Below are 13,884 nucleotides of genomic sequence, written 5' to 3'. Positions count from 1 at the left end.
GCTACAGCATGACTGCCGAGCCGCAGGACAGACATGTGATTCCAGCGTGGAGTCTCCTCCCAGCGGGGCCAGCGAGGGAATGAGTGCAGACCGAGGCGGGGGCCACGTGGAGTTCCAACGTGAGGGTGCGTGTGACAGTGTGAACACACACCCCGACAGACAGACAGATAGGCGCCAAAATGCGGATGAGTTCTAGTCAGTAATTTGTGCTTTCCAGTATAAGTTAACAATTTCTCAGCATTCATTTGTATTTTTATAGTGAGCAAACAGCCTTTCATAATCAGAATAAAAAGAGAGCTTTTAAGAAGTGCTGGCTATGGGACTTCCCTGGTGGTGCAGTGGTTAAGAATCTGCCTGCCAATGCAGGGGACATGGGTTCGAGCTCTGGTCCGGGAAGATCCCACATGCCGCGGAGCAACCACACCCATGCACCACAACTACTGAGCTTGCACTCTAGGGCCCACAAGCCACAGCTACTGAGCCTGCGAGCCGCAACTACTGAAGCCCGCGCGCCTAGAGCCCATGCTCCGCAACAAGAGAAGCCACCACAATGAGAAGCCCACGCACCACAAAGAAGAATAGCCCCTGCTCACTGAAACTAGAGAAAGCCCGCGTGCAGCAACAAAGACCCAACACAGCCAAAAAAATAAAATAATAATAATAATAAATAAATAAATAAAAAGAAATGCTGGCTATCAAAGGCTATATACTGTGTGATTCCAACTGTATGACATTCTGGAAAAGGCTAAACTATGGAGACAGTGAAAAGATGAGTGGTTGTCAGAAGTCAGGAGGAAGGGAGGATGACCAGTGGAGCACAGAGGCTCCAAACCCACAGAACACACACCACCAAGGTGAACCTGATGTAAACTACGGACTCTGGGTGACGCTGTGTCAAAGTAGTTTCACTGATTACGACAAATGTACCATCTAGAGTGGATGTGGATTATGAGGGAGGAGTGTGTGTGCGGGGTCAGGGAGTGTACAGGAAATCTGTGTCTTCTGCTCAGTTTTGCTGTGAACCTAAAACTACCCCCCAAATAAAGTCTTTCAAAACTGTTAGATGTTAAGATTCTTAGAAACAACACTTTAAGGAATCCTAGCTGTATACTATAGATTAGGAAAACATCATGTGCAGTTCCAATTTCTGGCAAAAGCTGAACTGGCAGCAGGAGGAAGAACAGAGTAGGAGAGAGGTGGGCCAAGCTGAAGTCCACTCAGTTTGGCTGCATGACCGGCCCTTTTCTGGCCCTCCACCGTGCAGGCCTGCTCAGGCTGTGCTGGCATCCATCATGGTCCTGGCCTCACCCACAGCAGATGGTGTAATGGCCTCTCAGAAGTGAGGGGTGAGCACTCAGAGCTGGGCTGACAGGAGTGCAAACGGGGATGGGGCACCTGGGGACAGGTGACTCCCCAGCACTGCCACCCACCCACTTGCCTGGAGAAGAGGTGGGGGAGTGAAGGGCTGAATCAAGGGCCGCCTGGGCAGCTCTGGGCCACACGCCCAACCACGCGAGTCTGCCTGTCTGTAAATGCGGATCCGAAGGCCCGGACCTGAGAGGGAGGGACGTGGCTGGCACAGGAGCCTGACCCCAGGCCGTGGAGGATGCAGGATGAAGCCAGGGCCAGTGAAGGGGCTGCTCTGCTAGCTCCCTGCGGGGATGAGGTCCCTTCCCAGAGGCACACAGGCGAGGACAAGCCTTGGGGCAGGGGCAGGTGTACCCTGGGGTCGACCCTGCCCGGTGGCGCTGAAACCAGAGGGAGCCAGAGTGGGTGTGGCTCTGCCTTGGCTGTACGGTCTCACATTTTCAATATTGTCAAGTGATGATAAGATACTTCTGTCACAGCTGGTCATTCTGTACCACTTAATGATCGCAGTCACATGACTGATGACCCTGGTAAATCATCTTCGTAAAAAAATGCAGACAGACCAGTCTTGTTCACAGCCTTTGCTATCCCCCAAATGTGGGAGAGTAGAAACCTACCATCGCACGGTGTTGGGGGAGGGTGGCCTTCCCAAAAGGGAACCAACGGAGTATGCTGGACATTCTTACAAACCACCAGTGACAGAGAAGTCCACAGAGCAAACCCCAAACCCTTCACCCATCTCTTCTCACTCCGCTATCCTCCTCAAAGCGCTGGATGTGCTTCCTTCCAGTCCGCCCTGTATGTGCACGTGTGCACACACACGCTTTGTATGTTCACCTGGGGCTCCAAGCACACTGTTCGGCGGGCTGCTCCTCTCACAGGCTGACGCGTCTGGGCTGGCACACACAGTGTATGGTCAGTGGGCCGAGCTGGTCCTTACAGTGTCCAGGCCCGCGAGGAAAGGACACAAAGTGAGAATACGTGTTAGGACGTCAGGGGCTTTGAAGTAATTTGGAAGGGCCACATTTTTATTGTACTTGACAAAAGAATCATCCACAGTGGACTGGAGCTGAATGCGGAAAGCGGGCTGTCTGTCCCTCTTGTTTGAGAAGCGCTGTGTGGAGATGGCGCCTGCTGGGGATGCGGGCGCCCCTTCGTTCTCTTGAGGGCTGAGCAGCATCCAAGTTCCGACTCCGATGTCCCACGGATGAACACCTGGACCTTCCCAATAACGTTCTTACTGTAATAAAAACGCTGTAAAAAATATCCTTGTATGGGCTTCCCTGGTGGCGCAGTGGTTGAGAGTCTGCCTGCTGATGCAGGGAACACAGGTTCGTGCCCCAGTCCGGGAAGATCCCACATGCCGCGGAGCAGCTCGGCCCGTGAGCCATGGCCGCTGAGCCTGCGCATCTGGAGCCTGTGCTCCGCAACGGGAGAGGCCACAACAGTGAGAGGCCCACGCACCACAAAAAAAAAAAAAAAAAAAAAAAAATATATATATATATATATATATATATATATATACATATATCCTTATATGTACATCTTTTTCAGATCTGTGAGAAAATCTTTTAAAAGAATCTCTAGGGGAAGAGTAGCTTATTCAAAGGGTACGAACATTAAAAAATTTGAGAGATGCAGCCAAATTGCCCTCCAAAAAGGCTTCACCAGGGAAGGTTCCCGCGGAGGCAGGGTGTCCCCCACACTCTCCTGGACAATGAGGGTGGGACTTTTTAGTCTGGGCGTAAACTTGATGCTGACTTACTTGCCCGCCTCAGACTCCTGCAGAGGCGCGTGGCGTCCATACCCTTGTCAGTTCTGTGGATTTTCTCCTGTACGTGCCATCCAGCATTTTGCCTGTGATCTACAGATGCCCATTTTGGGTACTCATTCGTTTTACCTGTCAGGTATGTTGCAAACATTTCCCGAGTCTGTTATTTGTCTTTTATCTTTGCTTACAATGTCTTTTCCTTAGAGATATACTAAGATGTAATGAGGGACTTCCCTGGTGGCACAGTGGTTAAGAATCCGCCTGCCAATGCAGGGGACACGGTTTAAGCCCTGGCCCAGGAACATCCCACATGCCACGGAGCAACTAAGCCTGACTGCCACAACTACTGAGCCTGCACTCTAGAGACCGTGAGCCACAACTACTGAGCCCGCGTGCCACAACTACTGAAGCCCGCACGCCTAGAGTCTGTGCTCCGCAACAAGAGAAGCCACTGCAATGAGAAGCCCACGCATCGCAACGAAGAGTAGCCCCCGCTCGCTGCAACTATAGAAAGCCTGTGCACAGCAATGAAGACCGAACGCAGCCAAAAAAATAAAAAATAAATTAAAAAAAAAGATGTAATGACATCAAATCTGTTGATTTTTGACTTTTCCATGTCTATGTGGTTTTAAACTTTTTAAGGGGAGCCTTCCTCATGCTTGGGATTGTTGCAAAGATGCACTGAGTCAATATGTGCATAGCCAATGGGCGAAGGGCAGTTGGAGCTGAATGCCACATCTCTGCACATATGGAAGTCTTAGAAAATGAAGGAGGTAACAAGCACAGATGCAGAAGAAAGTAGAGAGTTATGGGCCACTATGTGCCACTCTACGGTAGTACTTTAAAGGCTAGGAACTCTGGATAGATTTCCAGCAAAATGTAAACGTCCAAAATTGATCCAGGAAGAGGCAGAAAATCCATACAGGCAAATCACCAGAGAAGAAAATGAAAGGTGGTTAAAAGTCTACCACTAATGAAAACACCAGGCATGGAAAGTTCTATTGCTGAGGTCGCTCCAACTTTCAGAGAAGGCTGCAAACTTGGTCACTAGGGATTTGCGGCTTTCTCTGACACTGGGAGGCACAGGGAGCAGGCCTGGGGAGAGGAGTTCAGTCAGATTGGGGCCTGGCAGTGGAGGGTCTGCACCGATCAGGGGCTCCTCTACTGGATGGATGGGCGATGGATGGATGGATGGGTGGGTGGGTGGGTGGATGGGTGGGTAGGTAGGTGGATGGGTGGGTAGGTAGGTGGATGACTCAAATATTTGGCCATGAGGCCAGCTGATTACAGGAAGCCACAATGAGGAAAGAAAAGTTCACTGGGATAAAAGGTCAGAGGGAGAGGGAGGCATGGCTGTGATCAAAAAGGTCTGGGGCCTCAAGGGCTGGGAGAGGGAACCCTGGCAGTGGCAGGGCTTGGCACGGAGGCCAAGGTTAAGGGGCAGGAAGGTTCAGATGTGGGAGGGAATGGGGTAGAATTAAGAAATGGAGCCCTTGGGGCTTCCCTGGTGGCGCAGTGGTTGAGATGCAGGGGACACGGGTTCATGACGCAGTCTGGGAAGATCCCACATGCCGCGGAGCGGCTGGTCTCGTGAGCCTGCTGGGCTGGGCTCGTGAGCCTCCTGGGCTGGGCTCAGCCTGCCACTGAGCCTGCGCATCCGGAGCCTGTGCTCCGCAACGGGAGAGGCCACAACAGTGAGAGGCCCGTGTACTGCAAAAAAAAAAAAAAAAAAAAAAAAAAAAAAAAAGCTACTATTATCGTACACACAGCTCAGTGCTACGAAGAGACCGGGGATGGATGTTCCGCCCGACCTCCTTCCCCTTCAGTGGGAAGTGCTTTCTGGGCACTGCAGTGCTTGGGGGTGAGGAGGACCCTTGAGGGAAGCCAAGACTCTAGTTAGCCAAGAGGAAGCATTCTGCAGACACCCCATGGCTCCGAGCTCCTTAGAGGCACACTGGGGTGCTCTGCTTCCAGTAGGAAACACAAGCCTGGAGCCTTGCTCCTCAAGGAGGTGAGCTGTCATGGAGAGAGGGGATGGCTTAGTTTCAAGTCGACAACAGGGTAGAATCCCAAAGCTCCCAGACTCTGGGATCATCACAGTGACTCAAAGCTCTTGCTGGAAAAGGACAGACAAGCAGAAGCCACAGAAGTTGAGGGGTAAGCTGTGAGAAAGCGGCCTGTGCCCCAGCTGCAGGAAAACCGAGGGTCTTAAGGCAGAGGCAGCGCGAGCGCCACTCAGCCAGGCTGGGTGACCCGGGGGTGCTTGTGAGAACCGGATGGTGCCAAGGCGCCAGGAGAGGCCCAATGTGTGGTGGCTCTGGTGGGTTCCATGGGCCCCTTTCTCAGGAACCAGCACCCAAGACCCCCACGGGCAGCCTGGGTGTCTGCGGCCCACAGCCCCGGCCTCTCGGCTGCACCGCATACACTGTCGCCTTTATCTCGAGGAAGCCGAGGCCCGAGCCGGCCTGGGAACCCGGCAGCCTTTGCCGTCACCACAAAGCCGCATAGAAACACCAGCTGCTTTGCTAACCTGCGGTATTTTTCTCACAGATGCTGCCAGAGGAGTGGGTTCACGGAACTCCCACTGCAGAGATGAAGCCAAGCTCTGTGCCTGACTCCTGACCTGGCCGCTCCACAGGGCGGCTCTGTTCTCCCTTCTAAACCCCCCCCACCCCCCCACCCCCCCCCCCCGCCCCGCCAGCCTGGCCGGCCCTCCTCCCTCTGGCCCTCTTCCGGTCCCCCCACCGCGGCTCTTCTGTTGCCAGCATCCCCAACCACACGGCGCAGGCGATGCTGGGCTGGTGAGGGGGGGGGGTGACCCACCAGTGAGGTGGCCCAGCTCTGCACGCAGCCGGTTCCCCAGCTCCAGGAGCTGCTCCTTCTCCAGGTGCAGCCGCAGGATTTTCCTGTATGCCTCCTTGAGCTTCCTCTGGAGTCGGGGCACAGACAGGGCCTGAGGGGGCTGTGCCTCCTGGTCCTCGGTCCCTGCGGGTCCTCCACGTGCCGGGCCCTGTGAACAAATCCACACAGCAGAGGCCATCAGATGAGTCCTGGAGGGGAACGGGAAGTGGGAGTGAGGGTGCGGATGGTGGGTGCCACCGCCCGAACGACTGTCCCAGAACCCACATCGCTGGGTGACGTCCCTCCACCATGATGCATCCATGCCCACCTTCTCTCTCAGGGGGGCGGGGTTGGGCTGGGGGTGTGCTCTGAATGAAGGCCCTCGAGGCTCCCAGGCCAAGGCCTGCCTGCACTTGGTGACTCTGTGCCCTGCCCCAATGCCTTTGTCTTTCCAGTGACAGTGAGGAGCCAGCTGGCACCCAGGCCTGGGCTCCCTCCAAAGGTGCCCCCGGGACCCAGGAGGGCTACACGTGTGATCCGACCCCCTTCGAGGGCCCCATGGTCACAGGCTGGGTGCCTGCTGGCCGCCTGGTGTGGAAGGGGGCTGGCAGAGACCCAAAAGGTGGCCTGGAACGGGAACCCAGCCTCCATTACTCTCTTCCCCTTGCCCTGGACGTCTGCACTGCTGGGCCCCTCTGCCCTGGGCCCTTCTCCAACGCCTCCCTTGCCTTCATTCACTCAGTACCTTGCCTTCCCTGCCTCCTCTCTGGCTCCATCGTCCATACTCCCGTCTCAGTCACTTCTCTACCTGCCATTCAGACTCCCCTCCACCACCTGCAGGCCAGCCCAGGTTTCCCACCATCCTGACCCGGACAAAGGTGCCAGAGAGAAAGCAAAGGAGGCCAAGGGAGGGAGCAGTGGCTGCCTGGGGCCTCCGCTTCTGGGCCTGGAGGCTGCCTTGGGCCAACACCCGAGGTCTGAACCCCGTTGCTCGGGCAGCACCACGTGGCCCTACATCCTACCACTGTCCCAGTCTGGACTCACACACAGATGTGTGCTCCCACCCAGAGGGGTATTTGGAATGGGTTGGGTGTGGGGAAAGGAGAAAGGGAAAAAGGAGAATGTGTGTGGCGGCCTCTGTTCCAGGCAGGGGCCCAGGAGGAGCCAGTGGCGTCCAAGGCCCCAAAGGAGGCAGGTGGCCTACTTAGGCATGGCTGCTCCTCACACCTATGAAAAACCGCATTGTGCCGTCCCAGCCACTCGAGCTGGCGCCAGAACAAGGAATCTGCTCTACGTCCCTGGAAGAGACCAGCACGCCCTGTCCTGGCCCTGTTTCTTGGTGTGCCTTTCCAGGGCTGGCAAGCACCTGTGCCCTCCTGTGGCCTGGGAGCTACGGTGTTTGCACACCAGTGCCTCCAGCACATGCCTGACGTATTGGCATGAAGCGGGGCGTGGAGGTGATGCGGTAAAGCGACCATCAGAGAAAGGCCTCCGCCCCGCAGCCCCGGCTCGGGGTCTCTCGAGTGTACAGGACCAGGGCCGGTGGGGGGCTGTGTCTTGGAGACCTGTAGCATGGATTCACACACGGGGCTGCACAGGCCCCAGGCGGCTAACCCGACCCGTTGGGAAAGGTACACAACCTCCAGGGATGTAGCCCTGGGATTGGGGGACTGGCCAGGCCACTCTTTCTCCAGGCTTTGTCCTCTACAAGGATATGCTGTGGGATTCTCTTGTGTTATTTTAAGTAAGGAAAGAACAATCCAGAAAACAGAGACTGTGCAAAATTCAGAACGCTTAGAGATTTAAAAATCTCTTCAAAAGCAGGACGCCACCCTGCAAAGATGGCCCTGGCCTGAGCTGAGGAACATGCTGCCTGAGGCGTGCCCTCAGGCGTGGCTGGGCCAGGGGATGGGGAGTCCTGATCTTGAGTGGCCCATGTTCTTGTCACACAGTGACCGCACGCGATGAGCGGGTGCTGCAGCTGGGCCCCACCTCTCTTAAGCTTAGTTCCTGGTAAGATGAAGCTTATTTTGATGACTCTAAAGTCTCACCCCACAATGACACAATGCTAATAATGACCTGAGATGCCCAGGAGCTTCTGCACTGCTGCGTTCAGGGCCCAAGGTCCCACCCCGTGATGGCCCCATCCACCTGCCCTCGCCTGCTCTGGTGCAGGTCCCAGCATCCTGGCCAGAACGGAAACATCCACGCAGCAGAGGGAAAGCTTGAGGCATCCTAATGACAACTCTGTTCCCAAGGGAAGGGAGTGCCTGGGCTCCTTGAAGAAGCCCTGCGGGGAGGCTGAGGCCCAGGGAGAGGCAGCGCGGGCTCCCTTGGGGCAGGTTCCCAAGCTTCCAGGCAGAGCCAGAGGGATCGCCAGCCAACACTGCCCCCCAGCGGTCCGAGGTGCCCGGTGGGGAGGCCTGGGGAAACCCAGCATCCGTCTGTTTGGGGCCTGGGCAGGGCAGCCTGCAGGAGGGAGGGGCCTGGGTGAGCCAAGCACCATGGAAGCGTGACAATGCAGCCACCTGCCCCACAGGGTCTCCTGTGACTGCGGGGAGCTCCAGGGTCTGCAGGTCCCTCTGGGCTGGGGTGCTGGCTTTTGTGTGGCAGGGTCCCACCCCCACAGAGCACCTGCAGGGACGGCCCGAGGCCCACGCCCCTGTCTCACTGCTGGTGGTTCCTCCCCTCTCCACACACATCTCTCTCTGAACCATCTGAGGGTGAGTTGGAGACATCGCACCCCTTTATGCCCCAATACTTCAGCTTGTACTTTCTGAAAACAAGGACATTCTCTTAATAACCAGTTATTAGAACCAGAAATGTCACAGGGACGTGGCATTATGACCTAGCGCACAGTCCACAGGCACCTCCACCAGCTGCCCAGAGGACGCCCTTTATGGCCTGTTCCTCCCGCCCGGGGCCCAGGACCCTGCATGGCTTCTGCATCCTGGGTCCCCTAAGTCCCCAGCAGAATGTTCTCAACAGGACAAGCTGTGGGTTTAGTGCCCCTCGGTCTGGGTCTGTCCTTGGAGTCAGGAGGTCTTGTGCTTGGAGTCAGGAGCGAGGCTGTGTCCCTCTCCTGTCCGGAGGCTCGTGATGTCCGTCTGTCCCAGTGTTGGCAATGGGAGCTGATCTCTCGGAAGTGGCGTCCACTGGCTGCAGCACCAGAAAGTTACTGTTTTCCCTTTCCAATAAGAAGAACTTCTGGGGAGATTCCACACAAACAGCTTGTCCAGAATTTCAGCATCTGATGACACCCCCCGGCTGTGTCATTCCCTTCATGTCCTTGGTTGATGTTCTAAGTAAGGAAGGGTTTTCCTCTCTCCTTTCTTTCCTTGTCGGTTTATTTGCAGCAGAGTGAATGCGACTCCATTTTAGTAGGTAGATGATGACCCTGACTTCATGACTGACTGGCCTAGATCTGGTCAGTGGGAGCCCTTTATGCTGGCTCCTGCATCCCTGTCATGTCTCCGTGGTGGAGTTGGCCACTTACCCTGGTTCCTCTCAGCAGAGCAGGAAGTTCAGGAATGCGATCTAGGCACTGGGTGCGCTCACCCACCCTGGGGAGCCACTGCCCCTTGGCTCCTGGTGGACAGAGCCGGGGTATGTGCACACCTCTCTCTTTAAAGTAACCCATGAGTTTACTGTGGTGACTCCAACCCCAACCTGAGCCCCAGAGGCATCCTAGCCCTACCGACCACCTTCTTCCCCAGCCTCAGAAGCCTGCTGCCCACATCCTCTTCTCTGGGCACCCAACACAGCTGGGCAATTACGAGCAGAGCCTGGGTGGGCCTGGCCTGGGCAAAGGGTTTCCTGTGCCTCCAATTTCTCACCCTGGGAGTGATCTCACCAAGGTCACAGGATGCCTAGACCTGGAAGGAGGTGGGACCCTGATAGCCATGCAGAAACTAAGGCCCAGAGAGCTCACTCAACACCCACCTTGGGAGAGCGGCCTTGGGCCTCAAGTCGCTTCAGGTCCCAGGCTGTCTGCCAAGGGATTAAATACCTCGATTTTAACTTCCACTCATTTGCATGGTTTCTTCCCCCTTCACTCTAAACAAGGGGCTCAGAGTTATACGAGGGCTGCTAACAGGAGAGCTGCAAGGGTCCCTGGGCTGCAGTGAGCCCCTGGCAGCACCTGGAACAGTCATGGCCATGGCGGGAGAGCAGACACATCACCAATGGCATTTGCTGCCCAGCTGGGCCTGGAGCCTCTGAACTTAACTCCTGGATTACAGGACTGTGGGGAGGTCTGGGGCTCTTGGGGACAGCATCCACCTACCGATGGCACAGAGGGTTCAGTATCCCACTTCTAGTGCCCCCTCGGGGCTCAGGCTCCCTCAGCTTCCCCCTCACCAGCCCATCTCCCTCTGCAGGCACTCCTCATATGTTCGCCCCTGCCAACGCACAGCTGGCCCCCCTCTTGTTCCTTAAGCCAGATAGTGTCCTGGGTTGAATCTTCTCCATTCCAGGTCCTTCACAGTCCCCGACAGTAGGTCCTGGAGCCTGGTCTCTCTTGTGTCCTTAAGTATCACTCTCAAAACTTGGCCCATGTGATGAGAACCACTGGGGGGCATATGATCGATGCTACTTCTGCCTGAGGACTCTTGATGCCTTCCAGACATCATTTTACTGTCCTTAAAACCTTCTGCTTATGAATAGGTCACCATGTGCAACCACAGGTAACACAGGTAATCACAGGTCACCGCAGGTAATGCAGGTAATCACAGGTAACTGCAGGTCACCATCTGTGACTGCAAATAACCGTAGGTAACTGACAGGTCTCGGGAGGCATGTCACACGACGCCCTGTGAAGAAAGCCCATTCTTTGCAGCATCTCCATCACGGTGTTCAGGAAGCAGGAAGGTGGCCTGTCTGGCAGACATGTGGGGACAACGTGCTGCTGCAGAGCTCTTGCCCTGGCCTGGGACCTTGGCTTAAACCCAGCCATGGAACTGGAGGGCAACTGGGTGCCAAGGGCCTGACCAGGACCAGGACGCCAGGTGGCCTGGTGGCCCGTGCTCCGGACAGCATCTCAAACACTCTGAGAAGCTCATGAGAACCACAGGCTCCATCCCTGAGGGTCCTCTGGAAGGAGAACCCACCATGTTGCATCCATTTCAGGGCTTCCCAGGCCCTTGAATCACACAGTCAAGGACTCCTTTGTTAGAGGACACCAAACAGTCCTCTTCACGTGTGCAGCCTCCCTACATGCTTTTAAAGGGATCTCAGCGACCTGGAGGATGAGAGGCTTAGCAGCCCTTGACAGCGTCTGTGGAGAACAGCCCCGGCAGAGTCAGCCTAGTCAAGGAAGAAGAGGGAGGCCGGGGCGGGCGGGCCCCTCAATGGCCAAGACTGCACCCCAGACCAGTCCCGCACAGGACGCAGAGCACCCACAGGGCACCCACCTCTCCCCCGACAGCCTCGGTGTCTGAGGCGTGCGGTTGCTGCCTGCCTGAAGCACCCCCGCCTTCCTTCTGGGCTGACCTGAGATGCTTCTCAATCTCAGCCACCTGCTTCCGCAGCTGCAAAACCTCCAGGTGCACCTGGTCCAGCTCGTGGGGAAGCTCTCGCTGGATGGTGTCCATGTCCAGGGGTTCCCGCAGCACCTGGGAGGCCGTTTCAGAGACAATGTTAGGAAGGCGGCCAGCTCTGGGAAGGGGTCTGGAACAGATCTGCAGGGAGGACAGGGAAGCAAGAGAAGGGCAGCAGTAGATGGTAGAACGTCCAGAAAGATCAGAAGGACACATGCCGGTCAGCCTCCCCTCTCTGGCCGAATTCCATCACCCACAAGCCTGCAGTCCCACCGCCAAGCTGCTGCTCTTCCGGTCCCACCTAACCAGGCTCCCAGGCGGCTCCACTTGTCGCCCCCAGAGTGGGGATGCGGGCACCTGCAGCAGAGCCTACACTGGACCCAACGTTGGTTGGGGAGAGTCCCTGCACGGTGTCTGGACAGTGGGCCTTAAAACCTTCTTCCTGGGCCCTAGTCCCAGGTGGAGACAAAGGGCACGTAACTGCAGGCAGGGGTGGGGAGGCCCAAGCCTATCAAAAGGCAGAGGTGGATGAAGGCGTAGGAAGAGGCAGGAAGGAAAGTCCTGGCTGCACGAACAACCTGGGGCAGCTGCGGGGCGGCTAGGAGGTGCCCGAGTAGAGCCCTGGCCAGAGCTCCAGGGCCGCCCCGTCCTTCAGCTACCTCTCTCGACAACGTCTGCTCTCCCAACATAAGGAGGGGAAAAGGACAGGTAGAAAGACAGACACACCTCTCTACACCCTCAAATTGCCAATTTTACTCTCAGGAAGATAAAATATCTTCCTATTCGAGGGCCTCCTACAAAGAATTCATAATGAATATTTTATTCTATTTATTCACATACACTAAAAAAATGACCATTTGATAAACATACACTGTTAACTAAAAAACACTTCAAGGTAGACTTTTTTCCTCAGGATGATCAAACCATCTATCATTATCAAGACAGGATTAAAAGCTCTTATTTACATGTTTATTCCTGTTTCTGGCATGTGGGGGGATGTAACATCCCGATGGTGGGGCAGAACTGGGAAAGGGCAAGCATCTGAAGACCCCCTCCTCTCATATGTGACATAGGTCTGTAATCCCAGAGACAGAAAAGTGGTCCAGTTCATCTCCACTGCAACAGCAAAAATGAACTTTCAGCCAAGACAAGGCATCTGATTTCTGGGCATTGCCTGCTCCCCACAAAAGACAGAAATCGCCAAGCAATGTCTGTCACCAGCCAGGTGTTCTGTTCCATGGAAGATGCAGAGTCTGCAGGATGGTGTAACCTATGTACTTATGGACTTGAAAGGGCACATGAAAACGGCCTCATGGGAAAGAAACGTCACAAGGCGACAGAGTGGCGTAACACCACCAGCACCAGCAGTAAGGACTGTGTTCCCAGGGACATTGTCAAGACCATGAAAAGACAAGCTAGAGAATGGGAGAAAAAGTTTGCAAATCATATATCTGGGGGACTTCCCTGACGGTCCAGTGGTTAAGACTCTGTGCTTCCAATGCAGGGGGAGTGGGTTCGATCCCTGGTCGGGGAACTAAGATCCCACATGCTGCGGTATGGGGAAAAAAAAAAAAAGTCATATATCTGACAAAAGACTTGTATCCAGAACATACAAAGAACTCTGAAAACTCAACAACACAATAAACAACCCGATTAAAAATGGGCAGAGGATATTCATGGACATTTCTCTAAAGAAGATATACAAATGGCCGATAAGCACATGAAAACATGCTCAACATCATTTTTCATCAGGAAAATGCAAATCAAAACCACAGGTCAGGTCCACCTCACACCCACTAGAACGGCTAGAGTCAAAAAGACAGCAAAAGCAGCCGGTGCTGGTGAGGACGCGAGACACGGGGACACTCGTGCACCTGCTGGGGGTGGAAAGTGTGCAGCTTCGGTGGAAACATTAGTGGCTCTCCAAAAAGTGAAATATAGAATTACCCTGTGACCCAGCAATTCTACTCCTTCACGCATACCCCGAAGAACTGAAACAGGGACTTGGACAGACCGCATTCACGGCAGAATGTGTCCACCACATTCACGGCAGCCAAACAGTGGAAGCAACCCAAGTGTCCAGCAGATGAATGGGTACACTAAATATGGGGTACTCTCCAGTTACTAAGAGGAAAGAAGTTCTGACACCTGCTACAACATGGATGAACGTTGAGGACATTATGCTGAGTGAAATGAGCAAGTCACAGAAGGACAAGTGCTGCGTGATTCCCCTGATATGAGGCTCCCCGAGGACTCAGGCCCATAGAGGCAGAAAGAGTAGAGTTTACCAGGGGCTGGGGGTGGGGAACAGGGAGTTAGTGTTTAATGGGGACAGAGTTTCTGTTCAAATGATGAAAGAGTTCTGGG

General features: G+C 55.0%; 1 protein-coding gene across 3 annotated transcripts in view; it reads right to left on the bottom strand.

Moving 5' to 3' along the window:
- CCDC57 (coiled-coil domain containing 57) overlaps nucleotides 1–13,884 on the bottom strand; it is a gene marked incomplete at its 3' end in the record, with an annotated part of 106,544 nt that overhangs the window by 44,847 nt on the left and 47,813 nt on the right. Inside the window, exons 15-16 of one of the 3 annotated variants that reach the window (XM_079904002.1) lie at nucleotides 11,392–11,658; nucleotides 5,963–6,149 (exon numbers count right to left, since the gene is read on the bottom strand). In XM_079904002.1, the coding sequence (XP_079760128.1) occupies nucleotides 5,963–6,149; nucleotides 11,392–11,658 (454 nt within the window). The remainder of the gene's footprint in view (nucleotides 1–5,962; nucleotides 6,150–11,391; nucleotides 11,659–13,884) is intronic. The other 2 variants (XM_079904003.1, XM_079904004.1) reach the window with 2 other exon arrangements.

This window comes from Stenella coeruleoalba (genome assembly GCF_951394435.1).
Source record: "Stenella coeruleoalba genome assembly, chromosome: 19".
Lineage (NCBI taxonomy): Eukaryota > Metazoa > Chordata > Mammalia > Artiodactyla > Delphinidae > Stenella > Stenella coeruleoalba.
Note: the sequence above shows the minus strand (reverse complement) of the source record. Positions and strands in the feature narration are given on the sequence as shown.